Source organism: Epinephelus lanceolatus, chromosome 13, assembly GCF_041903045.1.
Source record: "Epinephelus lanceolatus isolate andai-2023 chromosome 13, ASM4190304v1, whole genome shotgun sequence".
Taxonomy (NCBI): domain Eukaryota; kingdom Metazoa; phylum Chordata; class Actinopteri; order Perciformes; family Serranidae; genus Epinephelus; species Epinephelus lanceolatus.
In genome coordinates, this window is record NC_135746.1 from 15822565 (window position 1) to 15845886 (window position 23322).

The window sequence follows — 23322 nt, forward strand, 5'->3', positions numbered from 1 at the left end:
ACACTGTGTCAGACAGTGTGTTAGTGTGTAAACACCCCGGTGATCACCACCAACAGGTATCAGTCCCAGGATTAGATAACTTTAATGAGCAGGTACAGGTTCCCTCTCGGATCAATGACGGACCAATCAGAAGCCGCGCTCCGCTGACAGCCCGCTGAGGCGGGGCATCACACCAGACGCTCTGCGCGCTCATTGGACGCTGCGCGCTATGCCCATGACGCGCCAACCAATCAGAGGCGTCAGTCGATCTGACGAAGTTGATGCCTGAGAGCCGCATTCTCTCCCTGGTGCTGCTGCCGCTGCTGCATCTCAACGACGCATCGCGTTGATGGGGAACATCTCTGTAGGGGCACACATCACTTTGACAGAGTAACAGCTCTACACCACAAAGCAACATGGACATCCTGAAGTCACTGGGCCACCCGGAGGAGATATTCAACCTGTTTAAGTTTAAAATGGGAGGCTGCAGAGCCGTCATGCCAAAGTTGGATTACGTGAGTAATTCCTCTTTTTGAACACACACACTAAGAATAAACGTGCGCATAAAGAAAGCATCGACAGATCGGAAAGATGTCTGCATTAACAGATTTAACCTCTCGGATCAAGTAGCACATCATGTCCCCCCTGACAGTATCATATCTGCTCCTCTACAGCAACACGGAAACACACACATGCCTGCTATCACCATGTAAACTGCATTAATGGATCGACCTATATGGTGCTCAGTTCCTGCTGCATGAGCCCATGGAAACACACTCAGCTAGTTGCACTCATTAGATCTCTCACTCCTGCGCTGGCTCGGATGTACACAGGCAGATATGACCATTGACTTGGGATTTACGTTACGTAATGAGCTTGCAGGGTTCAGCGGCGGGGAGAGGTGCTGTGCGCATGTTTGACGGCTAATCCTAATGTTTTAACACCAATGTCACCCCGAAGGAGAGGGGAAGCCAGAGAGGGATAGTCTGTATTAACTGCATCATGATTTGACCAGTGAGTCTATACAAGGCCCAATGTCCCAATGCAGAAGTTTAACTCAGTCATGCATAGGGAATCTGGTCATGTTATTAGAGTAATAGTTTTTCAGGATGGTGTTGGATGCAAGATCATCCTCACTTATCTTTGGGAGTAGGATGAAGGCTCTTAAAACAAGCTCACAGCGTCCTGTATGCAAATCATGTTCAGAGTAGATGCTAATACCACAACGCAAAAGCCCAACCAGGCAACATTGCAGAGGTGGATTTAGTTACTACCCATGGGTGTACTGGCACCAACCAGTGTTGCAGCTTTTTCCGTGACCTCATCAAATTGTCCTACAAAAGTAGCCACACACTTCTTTTCAGTCATTTAAATTGAGCTATTAAAACAAAGAGGAAATTCAGTTTGACTCTTAGGATTTTGCAATATTGGCAACCCCCTAATATTTAGATGGAGTCACAGATTTTGATTATGGTGACAGAGCACCTGATATCACTGGAGTTCAGATACCTGGCTCAGGAATACAGAGACATTATCTCAGATATCTGCCACCGTATATGCTTTGGAGTAGGAATGGCTGGATTCCTGGAAAAGAAAGCGGGATCCATGACGGAGTACTTACCCCTAATATTTTCTGTCAAAGCATCAATATTTTTCCACATTTACGCTTCTAGCACCACAGAATCTGACAGCAGGTCACAGATTGTACTGCAACACCTGCACATACAGTCCTTCCCACTGTCTCCCACCAGGTGTCAACAAAGTACACTGCTATGCTGTGTATGGTTTGCAGCAAGAACAGCTTGAGTCACCTCTGGGCCCTGTTTTTCAAATGTGGTTAAACTAATTTGAGCTTACATGCTGTTACCAGGCTACACTAATCTTCTTATTTGGCTAATTTTGAACATTTGAAAGCAGTTTGCAGATTTATTAGTTGATCCTGGATGAAGTTAACACTGTGCTCTTATTTTGAAAGAGAGGCAAAATGAGAAGAGAGTTGAAATTATAGTCAGAGTTCATATTATTGGTCGAGTGCTGATCATGTCATTGCAGTTTCATGAGGTAGATGTGTTGAGAACCGTCCCAGCATGCACCGGTGTAATAAAATCATGGACATTATGTGCTTTCCTGGACTGTTACAGGTGTTGTTTTGCTCTTTTCTCTCCACACTTTAATCACTGTAAAACACTTTGAGGCGACCAGTGAATGTTGTTTGACTATGGGTGTATGATTGTTGGGTGTATGATTGGTTGGGGCCTCCTGTGAGTGTGCAAGAGACATTTAAGTGATAATCATAATACTGCTGTGGAGAATGTGAAAGTACATCGTGCTGTGTGGGATGAGGGTGCCATCTTTGAGATATGCACCCTGTTATCTCTGTTACCGAAGTGTATGCACTCAGTCCAAAAAAGCGTACAGTACAACCTGCTCTGTGATTAATTAATCTAAATTAATCACATACATCAATTTTTGCTGTGAAAGTATCAAAAAAATTCAATTGGAATTAATTCTGGAGTTCGTCGGTCACAGGCAGACTTACTCTTTTTTTGTGTCTGATTGCCTGGTTGAGTGTAGCTTGACGAGGCTGTGCTAGCCCTGACCGGGTTCATTGCTAAATACTTTGCATTGAGGTGATATTTCAGGCCTGAAGTACTCAGATGATATGACAATTCTTTACTGCAGAAATTGCAGAGAACAGGTGGTTTTTTTACATGTAAATATTCCATTTCATTCATGTCTGCCAAAGTCACTGTGGCCTTCAATGGCGCACTGGGTCAAAGGGCTCCACAGTGTTTTTTTTAATGTGTTATTTTATCTGTGATTAATTAATGGACATTAAAGTGTTATTTTGCCAGGCGTAATAAAAAAGATAATATTAGCAGAATATCTAATAGAGTAGCTTTAATTGCACAAACTATTCAGCAAAGTGACTTTGCAGTTAACCCTTTAATTTAAAGTTTGTTGCGACACTTTAATGTCAAATTAAATGCAATGTGTTCTGGCTCTTTTTGCTTACAATATTTCGGGTTGTTTTGAGCTTTTTTTTAGTGCACAAACTTTTATTTTGTTGTATTGTTTATCATGTATGCATACAAGTAACTTAATTGTGATGATTGTTAACACGCCTGCACTTTTGTAGGTTGAGATTTCAGGACATGAAGAACCAAAAAATTATTCAGACTCATGTCAAATAATCAACATTATAATCTGGATAACTCCATGTTTGCAGAATTGGCTCCTATTTTTGACAGTGTTAATAAGATTTGCTGGATATTAACCTGTATGAAAGGGTGGAAGTAGTAAGACAGCACTGTATGACCTATATTACATGCAATCACTGGTGACTGGAGACCAAAACATGCATGAGTGCCTCCCTCATGGTGACGATGGTCCCATAGCTCAACCTCCTGCACTCTGTATGCGTGTGCGCAACATGAGCTTGCATACGCAGCTCCAAATATGACCTACTATTCTAGAAGTGTGTTTCAATTGCAATCTCTAGCTTCACTCATATCACTCTCTGCTCTGTGCTGTGACACAGTCATGTGTGTGAGGTTTGCAGCGGATTGCACACACGTTTCCTCTGCAGAAACATGATGAAATGGCTCGTGTTGTTTTTGGTAGAGGTGGGAGGAGCAACAGCGTGATCATAACAGCAGATCTACAGACGCTCTGCGCAGACTCTGTTGGACGATACAGTGTTCTCAGATCAGCGGTGCGCCACATTTAGCTCCCCCCCGTCCTCTCTATGTGTTTTTCACCTTACTCGACCCCTCTGCTCGCTTGTCCTCTACATGCTCCAAACCTTCCCACTAACCGGGCCGTCGACATGGACGGAGTCGCTTCATAGCCGCAGCAGGGTCGGTGGAGCTCTCAGGTTATTCGCATGGCCGGAGCATGCTGCAAGTGTCCAGTCTCTCTGTCCGTGTTCAAGCGCTCTTTCTCGGTGGCGCCGCGGGGCAGCGGGTCCGCCCCTCGGTGCCTCCTGCCGAGCCGGAGGCTGGGGGAGCGGGGCCTTCAGGAGGCCGCCCGACCCTCCAGCGTCTTCAGACCTGCAGGCTTTTACCGACACACGACCTTCTTCTGTCTCTCCTGCCAGGAGGCCATGACGGAGAGTCTGCGGACCTGCTATCTGTACCTGAACCAGACCAGCAGGAGCTTTGCAGCTGTGATCCAGGCGCTGGACGGGGAGCTGAGGTGAGTTAAAGCTGGCTGTAGGTGGAGAGGGGTGTGTCTGCAGGCATGTTTTCTTTCCTGAAGGGCAGAGCCATGGGCGGTGGCTGGGCACTTCCCTTTTTCCTCGCCACTAGGCCAGCATTTCACTGTGAACTTGTGCAGAGTGGCACGTGTACACCGTTGACACTGCTTCCAGCATGTTTGGCATAGACCACATGGACTGGATCTTATAAATTCTCTGGTGCATTTGTCAGTAAACAGCCCATATATGATTTTACACAAGCCAGTTTATCAGTAGCTAATCGACTGCACCACATGCAGCAGCCTCAGTTAACTATCATGCAGCGCATGGCTTATCCAAACCTTTCAGCAGATTTAAAGGAGCAGTACACCTATTTTAAAAATGTACACGTTGTTCCAATGATCTAAAACACAGCAAAATACAAGGCAACAACTCTCTCCTGAATCCAAAAACTAGAATGCTAAAACTCAAGTCTGGAGCTGCTCCATAGACAAAGCTGTTATAGATCAGTGGTTCCCAACTAGTGGGTCGAGGTCCAAAAGTGGGTCATGGGTCCATTCTGAATGGACTGCAAGTGACTAGTGAATTTGTCAACTTTGTAAAAAACACACTTTATTTTGAAATACAGTGAATTTCTGGCATGGAGTTTTTAATTTGAGGTGGCGTTTCCTGCCGTAGAGTGACTAACGGACAGCTCCTTTACAGAGACCGAAAACTAGCTGGACGACAGATTTGACACTAAATATATTAAACTGTGCGGACCTTAAACTGATGACGAGGGGCGGTACACATGCCACGTCTTTAACTGCCTGGAAAATGTTCGTTTAGTCTATAGAATATAATGTATGGTAACTGGTAAATACATTAAAGTTAATGAACAAGTATTCATCAGATCTGACAAGGTATCCCCCATAATATTAATCAGTCAACGTGTAAACAAACAAATGTTTAAATGCAGCCATTCAGTAGAGAGTTTAATGTGTATTTAAGTTAAAGTAACACCCATCCATCCACCTGGTTATCCGTATCTGGGTCATGGGGGCAGCAGGCTGATGATATGATGATAATTAATGATCATCATCACTCAGGTCAGATTTGTCAGCAGAGACATGTCAGTTTGTAAATGCTCATCTTAAGTGTGTGTGTGTGTGTGTGCGCACTGTATATATCCTGGGTCAAAGGGAATCCTCTACATATAGACTAACCTGATCTGTGGCGACCTGCTTGACTTGCCTGCTATATTTATCACCTTGTGTCAGCCCCTCTATTTATTATGTATTTACCTTCTTTACTGTAACTTTTTATTGTACCTTACTTTTCATTTTTAACCAATGCTTCTTGTTTTGCCCTGTCCCCTTTCCTGCGGTAGCAGTGCAAATTTCCCAGCTGTGGGACTAGTACAGGATTATCTTATCGTTTCTTGCATGTGAAGGACACGACAGCCTTTCAGTCAGCATGTGAAATCTCATCTCATGTCTTTCTCTTCCAGACATGCCGTTTGTATTTTCTACCTGGTGCTGCGAGCACTGGACACAGTGGAGGATGACATGACCATCCCTCTGGATAAGAAGGTTCCCATGCTGAACGACTTCCACACCTACCTGTACCAGGATGAGTGGTGCTTCACAGAGAGCCAGGAGAAGGACCGACAGGTTCTGGCAGATTTCCCCACGGTCAGTAGCACTGTGTTTGTTTGTATCAGCAGCTGTACTTGAGTGGGCGGAGTGTAGAGTAGACATGGGTGGAACTTAAACTGAAAGTGTGTGGGACCCAACCAGACGTTATATTTTTCAGCCTTAAATTGATGTGGGTTAATCAAAAGTTGCTATGTTTATTATTTATCAGAAGTTGTTTACAGAGCAGCCTCAGGATTGAGCTTCAGATCATTTTTGATCACAGGACTAAGAGATTGAACACAGCTACCCAAATGAGGATTTTCCTTCATTATACATATAGTTTCCCCATACCAGGCAAGGTACTCTGTCTCTGTCCCAACCCTCACCTATGGTCATGAGCTCTGGGTAGTGACCGAAAGAATGAGGTCGTGGATACAAATGAGTTTCCTCAGAAGGGTGGCTGAGCTCAGCCTTAAAGATAGGGTAAGGAGTTTGGACATCCAGAAGGAGCTCGGAGTAGAGCTGCTGCTCCTTTGTGTCGAAAGAGGCCAGTTGAGGTGGTTCAGGCATCTGATCAGGATGCCTCCTGTTAGAAGTGTTCAGGGCACGTCCCACTGGTAGGAGGCTCCGGGGCAGACCCATCTGGCCTGGGTACGCCTTGGCATCCCCCAGGAGGAGCTGGAAAGCATTGCTGGGGAGAGGGATGTCTGGGGTGCTTTGCTTGGCCTGCTGCCCACACTGCCCGGTTTCGGATAAGTGGCTGAAAATGGATGGATGGACATACATAAAGTGACATGTTACGCGGATGATACTAGTTTTCTTTATAGCCCGGTACATTATCCGTACTGCATACTCATTTTGTCCGAGTATTCGGCTCAGCTCCAGTAGGCATGCACATTAGGCGCACCAAACTTAATAAACAGATCCGGTTTCTATTTTAAATTCAAGAGTAACAGACAAACAGCATTCAGATTCACTATCTCGTTTTTTCTAGTTTTCTGAGTTTAGTTAGTAAATTGGTTGTCTAAAATCTATGATGGTACTCATATTAAAGGCTGTTATAAACCAGTAACTATAATCTCCATGTGTGTCTCTGATCCAGATATCACTGGAATTCAGAAACCTGGCTCAGGAATACAAAGACGTCATCTCAGATATCTGCCACCGTATGGGAGTCGGAATGGCTGAATTCCTGGAAAAGAAAGTGGGATCCATGAAGGAATGGGACCTGGTAAATATAACCTTGTGTCACAGTTATGTGAAGATTGCAGCAAAAATGTAAATGTGTGTTAAATAACAGTAAGAAAAAAATGACTGTAGCAACACAAACAGATCTCTGGCACTGTTTGTGGTACGCTGCACTGGCCGTGACATTTTTATCATACTTGTTAAGTTGTCACTATAGAATCAGACACCATGTCGTCTCTTTTCATCGTCTGTGCAGTATTGTCACTACGTGGCGGGGCTGGTGGGTATCGGTCTGTCCCAGCTGTTCTCTGCGTCCCAGCTGGAGGACCCCGAGGTGGGGCGCGACACCGAGCTGGCCAACTCCATGGGCCTGTTCCTCCAGAAGACCAACATCATCCGAGACTATCTGGAGGACACGCAAGAGGGACGTGCCTTCTGGCCACAAGAGGTAAGACTGGGAATGTGTACTTTTGTCCTATTATGAGCGTGTTTGTTTTACCCGTGCGACGTAAACGAGCCTCACAGTTATTCAGTATGATGTAATATACAAAAGGTGTTTGCACTTCTCTTTATGCCGACGATTCCGTGACAGCTGTGGCTGGATTGTGTTTTCGGGTTGTCTGTCCGCCCCGTTCTCGTGAACAAGGTAACTCAGGTGCGCCTGGAGAGAATTTCTTCAAATTTGGCACAAACGTCCACTTGGACTTAACGATGAACTGATTCAATTTTGGTGGTCAAAGGTCAAAGTCACTGTGACCTCCATAAAGCATGTTTTTGGCCATACCTCTAAAATGTCTTTGCTAATTATTACAAAATTTGACACAAATGTCTAACAGGATAACATGATGAAGCAATGACTTTTTAAATCTAAAACAAAGGTCATCTTCACTGTGACATCATAATGTTCTACAAAAACACTTTTCCCGCCGTTACTCAACGTCATATCTCAGGAACAGAAGGGGAGACATTTGATCAGCTACTGAACTGGTGACTGATTTTGCGTGTCTTTAAAACTGTGCTGGTTGTATAAATCCTTGTGCTGGTGGGGGAAAGGTATATGACACATCCACGTTTTAGAATTTGTAGCTTTTCCTCAGAGACATTCGTATTTGAAGCATTGTTATCTGTCATGACTTAATATGAATCTGGACAGACATGGATGTAAACTTCAACTTGACTGGTTGTTGAAGGCAGACAACCATGAGGTGGTAATTCTAGTTTTGTTTCAGGACGGCAAAGGCATCACCCACCCTACTCTGCCTTTCTGTGTCTCTGATTGGCTGACGCTTACTTGCAAAGAGTGCCAGCCAGTCAGAAGGAGAGGAGGGTGGGTCGTGCTGTTGCCATCCTAGAAAAAAAAATGGCTTTAGGGAGAGGTGCTTGAAACATTGGCTAAAACAGAGCCTCTCAGGAAACACCTCAGAAATTGATCCCAGAGGGGAGATTATGATTTGTTACAGTTGCTCCGATGTAAAGAACAGAGAATTAGAATATGAAATAAAAGTATGTAAATATAAAGCAATAAAATAAGATAAAATAAAAATGAAATGTGCATTACAATGAAATAAATTGTGCATTATGCTACTGTGTTTAACACTTGTACTTCAGATATAAAAATTAAAATATTAAAATAAAATATAGAGAGTATATATCGTCACTGTGCTGAGGCTTTAAGTGTGAAAATTTAACTACACTATATACATCAGTATATAAGCAATATGTACAGTTGTATGTCGAATTGATATAAACATTCAAGAGATGAAAAATATTGCACAGTTGAATAATTGCACAGAATCTCGCAGCAGTTGAATTATTGCACCCAATAGATAATTATGAATTATAAATGCAGTAGGTGGCGACTTCCTGTGGCGCTCTGTGGTGCATCTTGGGGGAATGAGTCTGTTATGTGGCCATTAAAGTGTGTAAATATGTTTTAGTAGAAATCTTAAATACAAGTATGAACCTGAAAATGAGCATGATAGGTCAGCTCCTAAGAAAATGCTTCAGAATAGTTTTCTTTCTTTTTCAATTCCATTATGTATTGGAAAATGTACATTAATATAACCTCTGGTGCACCTTGTTGTTCATAATGTGTGTGTTGAAGCAGCAGGGGTGCACTGGAAAGTTGACTTAACTCAAATATTAACATTTTATCAGTCTAAATTATAGTATATTCTGTCTCTATAAAAAAATAATTCAGCATGGAGAGTTGTTTTTCTTAAAGAAAAAGGAAGCAATGAAGGGAGAGAAAAAGAAAAACAAACATAAATTCTTTCTACGTTGCTCATGTTGCTTAGAGATCTGCTGAATATCTACGAAAAACCAAAGTATCACACGTGATGTGTGTTAATATCTCGTGTCCCTGTGCAGGCTTGGAGTCAGTTTGCCAATCGGCTGGAGGACTTGGCTCAGCCTGAGAAGCTGGAGTCGGCTCTCTCCTGCCTCAATATGCTGGTCACTGATGCTCTGCGACACGTACCGGATGTTATCGCCTACCTGTCCCGCCTGCGCAACCAGAGCGTCTTCAATTTCTGTGCCATTCCACAGGTACACAGTGGTGTATAATTTACTGCCCCCGACCAATGCAGTGATGTAATTTGATTGGTATGATGTGATATTTAAACACCACAGCTCTGGTAGAGTTGACAGATGCAAGAGATTTTGACTGCACATTCCTCTCTTGACCAGGTGATGGCAATAGCTACACTGTCGACGTGCTACAACAACCCCATGGTGTTCCAGGGAGTGGTGAAGATCAGAAAGGGACAGGCAGTCACACTCATGATGGAAGCCACCAACATGACAGCTGTGCAGACCATCATCTCCCAGTACAGCCAGGAGGTGGGTGTGTTTTTCTGTTTGCTTTCATACAACAGCCATATCGGAGCACTTTAACACATCTCACTCTCCCTCTCTGCAGATTCTACAGAAGGTCTCCCTCACGGACCCGTCGCGGGACAAGACCCTGCACATCCTAGCTGTGATCCAAGAGAAGTCCGCCCTGTCACAGTCCAGCCTCCCCTCCAGGACCCCCCACCTGTCGCCCATGTACCTGTCTGCTGCCATGCTGCTCGCCGCTCTCAGCTGGCAGTACCTCAGCACCACCGCAGCACAGGCACAGGGCACCGGAGACATGCACGGACAGTGAACTCATCCACCCTCACCTTTTCCGGGGGGCCCACAGACTCAGAAAGCCCTTTGCCCACTCTGGAGGTGTGGATCTCCTCTGACTGGAGGAATCTGAAGCCCTTCTTCCCTCTTTGCCCTCTTGATTATGGCCGTTACAGGACCATGGCCATGTGTAGACTGTGGACGGTTTCTGGTAGCAGGCTGGTCTCTTTAGGTTGTGTGACAGTTATTTTGAGTAGTCCATCCCGCGTCTGGATAAATTTTTCCCACACAGTGTTGTGTGGTTAATTCACCAGCATAAATGGCACATTGACAATTCAGGGCGTTTTGTTGTTTGATGTAATTTTATTTGTTTGGTTTGTTTAAAACATTTTTGACCCATATTTGAATACTTCAATAATTTAAATTACAAAGTTGAGTTTGTCTGGAACCTCTCAGTTTATTTTCGACATCCAAGGATAGACTTACCACCAATCAGAGCAACAGAATGACAAGCGCTGAGCGACGAACAAATGTAAACAGACTACAGCATGCAGAGATGAGCGAGTGTTGCTGTTTGACATGATCAGGCTTCAAACACAGCGTCCCACATTAGCTGCAGGCATCTTGGTTGTTTTTGAAAATGCCTCCATAGTGCATCTCTTTATTAATCTAGGTTTATGCTCACTATTGTGTCCCTGGCGCAAAGGTGCACAAGCCAAAAATGATGTTGTTGAAGGCTCTGCAAGTTGTAAATCACTGACTCAAGACCAGAGACCAGAATGGAATCACAACATCGCCAAGGACACAGCACCTTTTGGGGGAAAGAAACGCGCTTTCGCGTCAGAAGAGAAACAGCAAAATGCCAAAAGCTATTGTGTAGCAGGTTATAACTGAGGCTAACTAAGATCTGAGGCACATTAGATACGTGAATCTTCACTGTCAGTGTCGAGAATCTCTAAAATGATGCTGGTGACAGTTACACCTGAAGGACAAGGAAGTTAGTTTTATTTTCCACCTAAAGTGTGCTGAACTGGTGAAGTGCACACGACATGACACTACCCATTTCAGGATTTTGGGGGACACAGTCACCAAACTCCGTTAAGTTTTTCTTTTAATTTTGTGTCAAATCTTCATATTTTTCATGTCAAAGCTAGCTTAATATTCCATTTGTGATGTTTCCACAGGAGAAACACTCAAATGAAATTCATCACAGTGCACTTTACAGCAAATGCACTGCGTGTTAGCGTAGATGACGTGGACAGCATCCACTCACAGTAGAGCTTTATTTCACCTTTATGTCTGTGTTCTGTTTCTGTCATTTTGAAATAGCTGAAAAAAAAAGGAAAAAAAATCCAAGGTAGTTTTGACATGGACTGTTTAAAATGAACGAGGGAGAACAAATGTAATTTCTGCTACATTTGATACATAAAAAGATGCACACTGAGAACGCTAGCTAAAGTGTCCTTAACGCAGCTTTGGTGAGTAGAAAGGCTAGCACACAGTAACCTTGTACAGAACCAAAGGAGAGCTACAAACATTGCTATGTAATGTGACATTTTGATTTGTACATATTTGAACAAATAAAGAGGTTGAAAGAATTTGAACAGCCTAAATGCTGATTTTGCACATTTTGCACAAGTCACACTTTGGTTTACAGCCTGGTGATTGTCATGGGGTTAAAATCAGTGAATTAGTTTATAGATGCCAGACTGTAAAAATATATTTTACAGCAGTTTCAAGCCTTGTATATTTTGCTTTGTTTTCATTAGTGATATGAGATTGCATATGTGTGGACATGCAGAAATCATCATGAAGCAAAACAAAGCAAAGGAAAGATTTTAATGAAGCCAAAAACAAAAGGCCAAAATGTTTTCTTGTTGCCAGGTCAGGATTTTATGATCACCTGTCAACCTCTATGTCAGTCACATGAGATGATTACTGACGATGCTTTATTACACAGACATGTGAGTCCATAACTTGCTGCTTGTAAAAAGGGGCAGTAAGAAGCGAGACGACTGGTGTTTGATTCAGTGACAGAAAGGAATCGCCCAGAAGAACATCCTTCGATAGAACTGCAACACAGGTAAAAGTCAAGACTTCGATTTAGGAAATTGTTTTTCATTTTCTCTGTAATGTCGTTAATGATACTTAATGTCCATAACATCTTAACATTTGAGTAGTGCTGGGCAATATTACCGATACTAAATCAATACAGTGACTTGAGACGAGATGTGTTCTCAGATTTTGGATATCATGGTATTTTAAGTGTTGTCTTTTCCTGGTTTTACAGACTTAAAGCTGTTTAATAATTTGCCTTTACCCACTTAATCATTATATCCACATTACTGATGATTATTTATCAAAAATACCATTATATAAATATTTGTGAAAGTATATTTCACATTTATATTTGAACTGATGTTAAGAAGAAAAGAGTTTGTGCAGCGGAGAGCACAGCACAACCTTACATGGGGTAAATTGTAACATGGACTTTTTAAGTGGTGACACAGGGTTGATCCTTCTGTGCTGCCGGCCGGTTAACTGCAATACCACCAAACAGTGACCTGCGAAATTCCATGGAGATTGGACGTGTCAAAGAGCTTGCCTTTTTTTGGCCGTTTTGAGTACATTTCTTTATCATATTTGTTTTTCGATTACTAAGCTGTCTATGTAAGTCAGCGAATGCGACCGTGTATCATCTTAATAACTGTCTCCTTGCCTAAAATATAGCACCGGCAAGTGTTAGCTAGGCTAGATAAAATTTCCACATAGCACGTTTAGTTGTAACGTGGTGATACAACTAATTCAATGCCTAATTCAATGTGGATGAGGCAGAGTCACTCAACAGGCTAAATCCAAAAACCCAAGGAAATGACACTGGGAGACAAAAGGCTGGAACACTACATACACACACACAAGGAGCTAAGATGAACTGGCACTGAGAGAAAACAAGACACACATTAAATACTCTGGTGAGGGGAAGGATAAGGAGACACAGGTGAGGCTAATCAGGGCAGTACAGACAATCAGACACAGGTGAAGTCATCAAAAGGGAGGGAAAACACACAGGGACAGGAAGTGAAGTGAACTGAAATGTGAAAAGTCAAACAGGAAACAACATGAACGAAATAAATACATAACTTAAGAAACTTGAGCTGTGACAGAGATATACTTTATATTTTTAATTTGTCAGGTATCTTCACAATTTTACAGTCAATATTCATGAATTCAATTCTCATATTTTGACATGTGGATTTAGGTTGCCCAATCTATGTCCATCTATCGGTACAACCACTGAATATCAGTGATAGACTAGTAGATGCTTGATAGGTATCTACATACATCTATTCATCAATCTATCACAGATTCATTAAGATCAGATTAATTAATCATCGGAGGCATTGGTGGTTAGATGAGGGATGTACAGATGTTTGGATACCTAGCATAGACAGATCCATAAACAGCACCAGCCTCTAGTAAGTAAATAGAACTGTGCCCCTCTAGATACTACTAGTCAAACATAGAGTGAACAGGCAGGTGAGACAGTGATAGTTTTGTTGGCTCGGAGTCTTCCAGGACACAGGTTTAGTCCAAAGCACTTGGTGTGGCATGCCAAAACAGAAAACAGGTGAGTCAGTGACGTCCACTGGATGCATACAAAGAGTAAACAGTTCAAACGTGTGCAGTGGTACCATGAGGGAGTAGACGGGAGGGGATGTCAGATGAGTAGAGGGTCCAACATCAGTTAACACACAAGGGAAGCCAACACACCTGTGAGGAGCCGCCTGTAGGTAGGACAGAACTGGCAAGGAGTCAAGGAACCATCAGTGATGATGAGTGGATGCCAAGTCGCGCATAGAAAGGCAGAATGTGCAGCCATGCGGTGAGATAACTCACAGCAAAGGAAATCACATGCCTCAAAACGGACACTAAGACACTAGGAACAAGGAAGCAGAGCTCTTGGTCAAGGACAGAAGGCTGAGTTGTTTGCCGAGGAGCAGGTGAAGCAGGATAGTCAGAGGCAGGCGAGGTCGGCAACGAGAAAGCAGTGTGGGAACTCATGTTGGGAAGTTCTTGCATAGGTATGACAAAGAACGATCTGGCCGGGAGAGTCTGTGAGGCTGGAGTATTTAAAGTGTCAGGGAGCAATGAGGCCCAGGTGAGAGGAGGATAAAGCTGTGATTGCCTTGGGATGCTCATTCAGTATTGTCTCATAAAACACCGTAATGTCTCATAAAACAACAACCTCTCTCTTTTAATTAATGGTTATATTGTAGGTGAAGAGATTGAGCTGAAGTCTAATTGTCATCTGCCTCACAGGATGCGATCCCTGGCTCTCGTTTCTGTACTTGTGACAGTCTCTGTCACCTGGGCTCGGCCTCACCACCCTCATGCCTCCTCAGAGATGATCAACCTTATTAACAAAGCCAACACCACCTGGACGGTGAGTACACTGGGGTATTCCTGCATTGCTGCTAACTATCTTTGCAGCATATGGTCACCTGAGGAAACCCTGCTGTCACAGACTGTGGTTGTGAATGTTGTGATTTCTGTAATCTCTCATTTGCTTTTGCTCCAGGCCGGGGAGAACTTCCACAACATTGATATCAGCTATGTGAAGGGACTGTGTGGAACCATACTGAATGGACCCAAGCTGCCAGAGGTGTAAGTTTAACCATGTATGAGGGCATGTGGGTGTTAAATGTGTGTGTTAGTGTGTGTAGTCTCTCACATGCCCAAACAGGTGACAGTCAGCAGGTTCACCTTATCTGCAGTGCTCAGTGACCGTCGTCCTCTCTTGTTCAGGGTTCACAGTACGGAAGGCATAAAGCTGCCAGACAGCTTTGACCCGCGCCAGGAGTGGCCCAACTGTCCCACAATCAAACAGATCAGAGACCAGGGATCCTGTGGGTCCTGCTGGGTAATGTAGACCAACAAAAGGACACAAATCAAAGGGCAGGACAAACTGTAACAGTGGTTCAACTGATGGAAACCAAAAGATAACTAAAGTGCATAAACCAATGTTCCCTTTTGTTGATTGCCCGCAGGCCTTTGGGGCAGTTGAGGCGATATCCGACAGGATATGTATCCACAGTGGTGGTAAGATCTCTGTGGAGATCTCTGCTGAAGATCTGCTCTCCTGCTGTGATGACTGTGGCATGGGGTGAGTACTTCAGTAACAATTAGTGTATTCCAGGTGTGTTAAAGGAATACTTCACTCCCAAAATGATCATTTATATATCAATTACTCACTCCGTGTTATGATGAATTTGTGAAGAAAGCCTTTATTTTCTCACATGCCTCCATGGTAAACGAAGAATCCAAAAGTGGAGAAAACTCTTGATGAATTGGGGTAAATGGGGTCCATGTTTATCAACAGCAAAATTATATCAAAACATCTGTTCAAACTCTCAAACAACTTGTGCAGCATAGTCCATGTCTCATTTATCCAGTGGTATGCTCAGTACTTCCCAAACAGACAGCCCTTTCTGGAGGGGAACTGAATTAAACATGAAGCTTACTGATCCTTTATTCAAATCAGTTAGGTTGTTTTATTGTGTTTGGATTCACCACAGTCACACAACACCACAAACAAAGTAACTGAGTGAGGCAGCGGTACACCAGCAGCTCTCATGTTAAGTGAGGTAAAATTACTGTTTTGTTGATTGAGTCTGGATTTGAAGAAAGCAGATTTAGGGTGCTTTCACACCTGCGCTTGTTGGTTTGCTTCAATCGAACTCAATCGAAATTGTTTGCCCCCTAAGTGCAGTTCGTTTGGGCAGGTGTGAACACAGCAATCACACTCAGATGTGTACCAAAACAACCGGACCGAGACCTTCTTGAAGAGGTGGTCTCAGTCTGGTTCCAGACGAACTCTGGTGTGGTTCGCTTGTGGTGAGAACGTGTTCCGACCTGGATCCGAACCAACTGCAGTCACATGACCCATTGTTTGGGTTAAACATGAGCATGTTACAGTCCTGGAGGATTGTTAATGTGCACCTCCTTCCTGTACTGCCTTAATATGCACATTCAGCACATCCAATGCATTAAACATTGTTTTCTAGTTGGGGCCGCGCCTCGTTTTCAAACTGTATGGTTTGACTAAAATGAACAATGACAGCAATATAGTCCACGATGAGCAGCGCTAAAATCAACCTGCGTAGTTGTCCCTCCATTGTGACATTAGAAAGTGTCACATTTATCTTGCAAGTGTACTCTTCTTCAACGTTTGGTTTACTTCCTGGATTTTTACCACATGGAAATTCTGACCAATCAAGAGCAGCTTTCTCGCACAAGGCATTTGATCTGGTCCACTTGTAAATGCTGCCGTGAGAACACGAACCAACTCTAGACAGTTATACAACTTCGTAACAAAATTAGACCCTGATTCAGACCAAAGCAAGACAACTCTAGGTTTGAAAGCACCCTGAGTTTCAGGTCCGTTTGTTCAGGAAGTACTGAGCATGGATAAATGAGACGTGGATTATACTGCACGAGATGTGTGAGAGTTTGTAAATGTATTTTTGGATATAGTTTTACTGTAGTTTAATGCAGTCGCCTTTGACTGCAATTCATCAAGCGTTTTCTCCGCTTTTGGATTCCCCATTCACCATGGAGGAATGCGAGGAAAACAGTTTCTCCATGAATTCAACATAACATGGGGTGAGCAACTCATATACAAATGATTATTTTAGGGGGTGAAGTATTCCTGTAGGAGAACACTGAACAATAATGCTTGTGGTGTTTTTATTTGAATGTGGATGCAGCTGTTTCGGTGGTTATCCCGAAGCTGCTTGGGAGTTCTGGGCAAAGAAAGGACTGGTGACAGGAGGCCTGTATGGAACCAATGTTGGTAAGTGTATCTTCAGTGTGAACTGAAACAGCTTTTTAAGGAAGCATTAAAAGAAAGTATTTAAAGTCTGAGCTGATATTAATGTTGTGCTTGACAGGTTGCCAACCCTACAGCATTGCTCCCTGTGAACATCACGTGAATGGGACTCGTCCTCCGTGCCAGGGTGAACAGGACACTCCTAAGTGTACGGAGCAGTGCATTGATGGATACTCACCATCCTATCAGAAGGACAAACACTTTGGTAAAGACTATAAAAAAAAAAAGAATCCATTTTCTCCTCCTGCAGCAGCTTTTCTCTGCCACATGTCTGTTGTCTTGTTTCTATTGTTTCCTGTGTCTCCCTCTTCAGGTAGACGCACATACACTGTCCCGGCCAAACAGGAGCAGATCATGACTGAGCTGTATAAGAACGGGCCTGTGGAGGCAGCCTTCTCTGTATATGCAGATTTTCTGCTGTACAAGACTGGTGAGGCCTTTTTTTGACTTTGCTGCAAAATTAGATAAAACTTTGAAAGTGTATAATGCACGCATGCACACAAAGCTCTCCTCTACACACAGCAGCATGCACACAAGCTGGAAAAGTAGCCTCAGTTTCACTTCATCTCAGAATGAAAATTAATGTAAAACCTGCTTTAGTTTGTGTATTTTATATTCAGTCAGAGACACATTATCATCATGTCATCCCTGTTTGCTTATTTGTATTCCAAATTTTAACCCTACAATAGTGATTCCCAAACCTTTTGTCTCACGAAATGAAATGAAGCAGTATGTGGCTTCTCATCACATATTAAAGAGTAACTTCAAAATGTTTCAACCACACTTTTTCCATGTTTTAATGGGAACAACAACTTTTGAAATTGGTTTGTATCAAGTGAGAGCGCTGCCGAGGACAGTTGCAAAACAGGCTGCAATGTAACCACTCGGGGCATTTGTGCACAATCAATTTACGTCCACTAAAAGTGCTTGTTTTTGCCACTGACAGGCTGAGACTGTTATTCTAACTGTGTGACAACATTATGGAAAGGTCACTACAGAGATAGAACTTTTGTTAAAGAGTAAGATCTTTTTTGTTCAACCAGAAACAGCCCCAAAATCACTATGGCCAAACCTACCACCATACTCCCTTTAAATAAACATTTTATCATCATAAAACACACTTCATTAAAAGGCAACTGAAACAAAATATAACTCACAAAAACTGTACTGGTTTGTCTTTCCACTCTTTCAACAATCACCAACTTTGGTTTGGTTGAAATAAACCCTTAATTCACTCAGTGAGATGTGAAAATGTGCTGACAATAACGATTTTGAGGCTTAGAATAACAATCTAAAACAAGCACTTCTAGTGGACGTACATTGACAGTGCACAAATGCCCTAAGTGATTAGACTGCAGCTTCTTTAACCGCTGCTTGCTGGAGTGCTCTCTCTCAATACTGGATAAGTTTCAAAAACTGTTGTTCCCATTAGTCAAATAGACACAAAGACTTGATAACACTGGGTCCAGGTTAAATAAACCAAAGTTTACCCTTTAAGGTGTCAGTGTGGCCATGAGCTGTGAGCAGTTCGACCAAAGAATGACTTTTTCTTCTAGATTATTTCATTTGAAGGATTTGCACATGAAAAGTGCTTATTATTATTAGTAGTATTGTAAAGTATTTAGTATTTCACAAGAAAAAAAGTTTTTCAAGGTAAACATGAATGTGTGTAGCTGTCCTACAACATAGAAATGTAGTGATTATTGGTTACTATAAAACTTTGGATGTTTGTGATACAAAAACACACAACCAATCTAAAAGCATAGTTTATCCTTCAGAAAATCAGTAGTAAAATGCGGAAAACAACTCCTCTTTTAAGCCCTATGTTATTGCACTTAATGTTCCTCTACTGCAGGTGTGTACCAGCATGTGACAGGGGAAATGCTGGGCGGTCATGCCATCAAGATCCTCGGCTGGGGAGAGGAGAAGGGGACACCCTATTGGCTGGCTGCGAACTCCTGGAACAGTGACTGGGGAGATAAAGGTACAACAAAATCAGCGTTGTATTTCTCTGTCACGTGTTCTGTCAATGTCACACAACCCGACAGTTTAGTGAGTGATATAGCAAAGAAGTTTAAATTACGATTCTGTGTCTTCTTGTTTCAGGTTTCTTCAAAATCAAGCGTGGTAATGACGAGTGTGGCATTGAGTCAGAGGTGGTCACAGGAATCCCACTCAACTAGGTTCAATGAGTCCTAGCTGCAAACAGTCGTCAAATCAAGTTAATCAAGGAAGATTAAAATAAAGATTTTATTTTGTAAGAGACTTGAGTATTGCATTGAGGTTTCATGCAGCCAACAGGGAATACACTGCACAACATGGTGAACATTAACTTTTGTGCTTACTGTGTTGCTGTTCTAAATGACTCATTATTTGCATCTCCGTTTTTCCCCCCAATGAACTATTCAGTGTTTCAGTATGTTTTTGTTGTAATAAAAACAAATCCTGTAAAAAAAAAAAAAAAAAAAAAGAAGAAGATAAAAGTGTTACTTTTTGAGTCAGACTGTGTGTACAACTTCAGTTTAGGAGGTTTGCATGTCATATGGAGGTCAGAGGAGAATGGCCAGACTAGTTCAAGATCACAGAAAGACAACAGTAACTCAAATGACCACTGGTTACAACCAAGGTGTGCAGAAGACCATCTCTGAATCAACAACACGTCCAACCTTGAAGCAGATGGGCTACAGCAGCAGAAGACCACACCAGGTGCCACTCCTGTCAGCTAACAACAGGAAACTGAGGCTACAGTTCACACAAGCTCACCAACACTGGACAATAGAAAATTGGAAAAACGTTGCCTGGTCTGATGAGTCTGGATTTCTGCTCCCACATTCAGATGGTAGGGTCAGAATTTGGTGTCATGGATCCATCCTGCCTTGTATCAACGGTTCAGGCTGCTGGTGGTGGTGGTGGTGTAATGGTGTGGGGGAGATTTTCTTGGCACACTTTGGGCCCCTTAGTACCAACTGAGCATGGTTTAAACACCACAGCCTACCTGAGTATTGTTGCTGACCGTGTCCATCCCTTTATGACCACAGTGTACCCATCTTCTGATGGCTACTTCCAGCAGGATAACGCACCATGTCACAAAGCTCAGATCATCTCAAACTGGTTTCTTGAACATGACAATGCGTTCACTGTACTCCAATGGCCTCCACAGTCACCAGATCTCAGTCCAGTAGAGCATCTTTGGGATTTAAATTCTTGCGACAACTCAAAGCGCTTTTTACACTTAGCATCACTAACACATTCATACTCTGGTAGCCGAGGCTACCATAGAAGGTGCCATGTGCTACTCAGTTTTGAACACACTCGCACAACGATGGAACAGCCATCAGGAGCAATTTGAGGCTCAGTATCTCACCCAAGGATACTTCGTCATGCGGACTGAAGGTCCAACCCGCTAGTAGCAAGGTGTACCGACCTAATAAAGTGGCCGGTGACTGTATAGAGCATAGACATATATACATATATATATATGTCTATGGTATAGAGCGTGTGTGTCCAGAAAACAAATTCATCCATTTTGTAGCAGTTTTGTAGCCTTCCGGTATTTGCTTTAGCAGGTCCAACGTTGCCATGGAAATGGCGGAGGAATATTTGTAGTGATGAGTCAGGTGAACCGTTATGCTGATTTGAGCTCATTGTAACTGTCTCATAGACCAATCAGACAGCTTGATCGGAACTACTTGTTGTGGAATCCACTGCGCCACACTCCAGTCCAGTAGGTGGCGGTGATGAAGCTAAAAGCTAGTCAGCCAGCCGCCATTACAACTCAAAGAAGAAGAAGAAGCGGAAGTACTTCCTGTATGGTGAAGGCGGATCATTACATGTTGCATGAGGCGGACTTTGACATAGGAGGTGTCTCTTTAAACGGACCATCTGATAACCAGGAAGCTGCCGAAACACCCCGCTGAATAAAACCCTGCAAGTGGATACCGGCTTTTACCATTACCGTCAGAGGTGATGGGACGTCTCGGGGTAAAGGAGCGGCCGTAAAGCATCTTTAACGTTAGCTGGTGGTGATGAAGGCAGGTTGTCGGGCATTGCTGTAGCTAACGTTAACGTCTCTCTGTCAGCTGTCTGTCCCGGTGTGTCGGCTAAAGAGCCTTTTAGCCTAACGTCACCGTTAACGTTAGATATCGTCAGCTACATAAGCTAAGTAGATAGACAGTAGCCATGTTTTTATCACATTTGGAGCTATGGAGAACATACTGGGAGTGTGTGTCCAGACCTTACACGGTGTTCATCTGCTCCCTCACGGCCGCACTGTACTATCTGTGGGGCCGCAAGTGTCAGGTCAGTCACTGCGTTAAAGGGTACCGGTGATAATGACTGCACTAACGTTACATCCACGGTTTGTTTTTATATTGTATAGTTTTTTGCTTGAATTTATTGTATTGTTCTTATATATGTGTAACGTTATTTATTTTTATTTTTTTTACCTTATTCTACTCTATTTTATTTTAATTTATTTTATTCGACTTATTTTAAGTACATTTTCTTATTTAATTATTTTTCTGATTTAACTCTATTTATTGTTTTATTTTGCTATTTATTTTTGTCTTATTTCTTTGTATTGTTTTTATTTATTTTATCTTATTGTCCTTAATGTTATTTTAGAATATTTTATTTATTTTTATTATGTATTTTTTATTTTATTTTATTAATTGATTTTTATATTTTATATTAATTAATTAATTAATTAATTTTCTCTATTTAAATTATTATTTTATGTTATTTCAATTTTTTCTTATTTACTTATTTTTTTATTTTGTCTATTCACTCGTCTGTTTTATTTTATTGCATTTTTTAAAAAAAATTAATCTTTTTTTTTTTTTTTACGTTTTTGGTGACAAGGCAGTGTCTTTAAGGTTACATAACTTTGCACTATTGGGTATTTGCTGACACTTTATTATAACCCCTGTTTGGCATTTATAACAATCATATGAATAACTCATACATGGTTTATAACACATTAAGAAATAGTCATAAGGAGAACCTATGACATTTTTAAGTGTTTATTGTAGTTGTCAGTAGCTATAACTTTCATATTAAGCAACCATAACTTATGTATAAATTGGTAACGAATGCTCGAAATTTCCATTTGACACTCTTGCTACCATATCAGCTCTGAACACATCTAGTGAACGTTTTAAACCATTTTTTCATTTGTTTGTGCAAGTTATATAGCTCTCCCATAGGAGGAGTTATGATTGTTGACACCAATACATGCCAAAAGAGGGTTGAAATAAAGTGTCAGTGGCTATTTTCATTATTGATGAATGTGCTGACAGTTTTCTAAAGCCCAAGCGATGCCTTCAAATAACATCAGTCCCAAAATCCAATTATATTCAATGTACAATTATTTTAAACAAAGAAAAACATAAAATATTTACACCTGAGAAGCAGGAATGTGCAAATGTTTGGCATTGTAACTTGATAAATGACTGAAACATTTATTTGATTATCTTTGATTATCTGTTGACAACTCAATAAGTGCATGTTGGCTTCATACCACATAATACTCATGTTATATGTTTTGTAAACTGCTATAACAAAACAAAACATATAAAAGTGTGTATGATCATTTTTTTCATACAAACTGTTCTTGGATTGCTTAAAAAAAAGTAGATCATGTTTTTCAGGTTTTGTAGAACACGACACTGTTTACCACACATCATAAACACACACACATCACACAGACACACCCTCCTCTTGAAGCTCTGTATCTCTCACACTATCTGCCCCCTCACCCAGCTTGTTTTGGATGCATTCTTTTCTGTCACAAGTATTAATTTACATACCCATTTGTTTTACCCCTTTAATTTCGTCTCTTTTCCTCCCAGACACCAGTTCTGGTTTCCAGCAAGGCTTTCGGTGCATTTCTCCACAAGCACTGTCCTGTGGTGGTCGAGCGCTTCAGTCCCACTCCGTGGTGCTGGGGAGGCCGGCTTCAAACGCTAGTCTGCGCCGTCCTCAAGTCCAGACCCTCCGTCTCTTATCGCAAGTAGGATGAACCTCTTGCACACATTCTCTTCATTCCTTTTGCTGACTGACACAGCCATATTGTAATCTTTCGACATCATCATTATATTTCTATAGTATAAGTTTATATGTATCAATAATCCTTCCTTCATCCCTCAGTGAGCTGATCCGAACGGTTGATGGTGGTCAGATCTCTCTGGACTGGGTGGACAATCAGGACAGTGCGACCTACCCAGAATCCTCCACCCGCCCCACAGTACTGATCCTCCCAGGTCTAACAGGCAACAGCAAGCAGTCCTATGTGCTCCATGCCATTAGCCAGGCCACTCGCCGCGGCTATAGGTAAGTTGTGC

General features: G+C 42.2%; 2 protein-coding genes across 3 annotated transcripts in view; both read left to right on the plus strand.

Moving 5' to 3' along the window:
• The first annotated feature begins 275 nt into the window (after window positions 1–275).
• On the plus strand, window positions 276–11690 carry fdft1 (farnesyl-diphosphate farnesyltransferase 1). 2 transcript variants are annotated; one of them, XM_033648639.2, is made up of 8 exons: window positions 276–494; window positions 4079–4176; window positions 5667–5850; window positions 6896–7024; window positions 7238–7429; window positions 9352–9528; window positions 9670–9822; window positions 9902–11690. In XM_033648639.2, the coding sequence occupies exons 1-8, from the start codon at window positions 396–398 to the stop codon at window positions 10127–10129; spliced, it is 1260 nt and encodes a 419-aa protein (XP_033504530.1). In that variant the 5' UTR covers window positions 276–395; the 3' UTR covers window positions 10130–11690. The 2 variants fall into 2 exon arrangements, with proteins under 2 accessions (XP_033504530.1, XP_033504529.1); XM_033648638.2 differs by lacking the exon at window positions 276–494 and having other exon boundaries at window positions 3497–4176.
• Window positions 11691–12080: 390 nt separating this feature from the next.
• The window catches only part of LOC117270421 (uncharacterized), a 44070-nt gene continuing 32828 nt past the window's right edge, over window positions 12081–23322 (plus strand). Inside the window, 13 exon segments of the mRNA XM_078174133.1 lie at window positions 12081–12175; window positions 14413–14536; window positions 14672–14757; window positions 14899–15013; window positions 15141–15256; window positions 16860–16945; window positions 17043–17186; window positions 17295–17411; window positions 18837–18965; window positions 19088–19161; window positions 21148–21273; window positions 22831–22991; window positions 23129–23311. Of these exon segments, the coding sequence (XP_078030259.1) occupies window positions 14414–14536; window positions 14672–14757; window positions 14899–15013; window positions 15141–15256; window positions 16860–16945; window positions 17043–17186; window positions 17295–17411; window positions 18837–18965; window positions 19088–19161; window positions 21148–21273; window positions 22831–22991; window positions 23129–23311 (1460 nt within the window). The 5' untranslated portion in view covers window positions 12081–12175; window position 14413.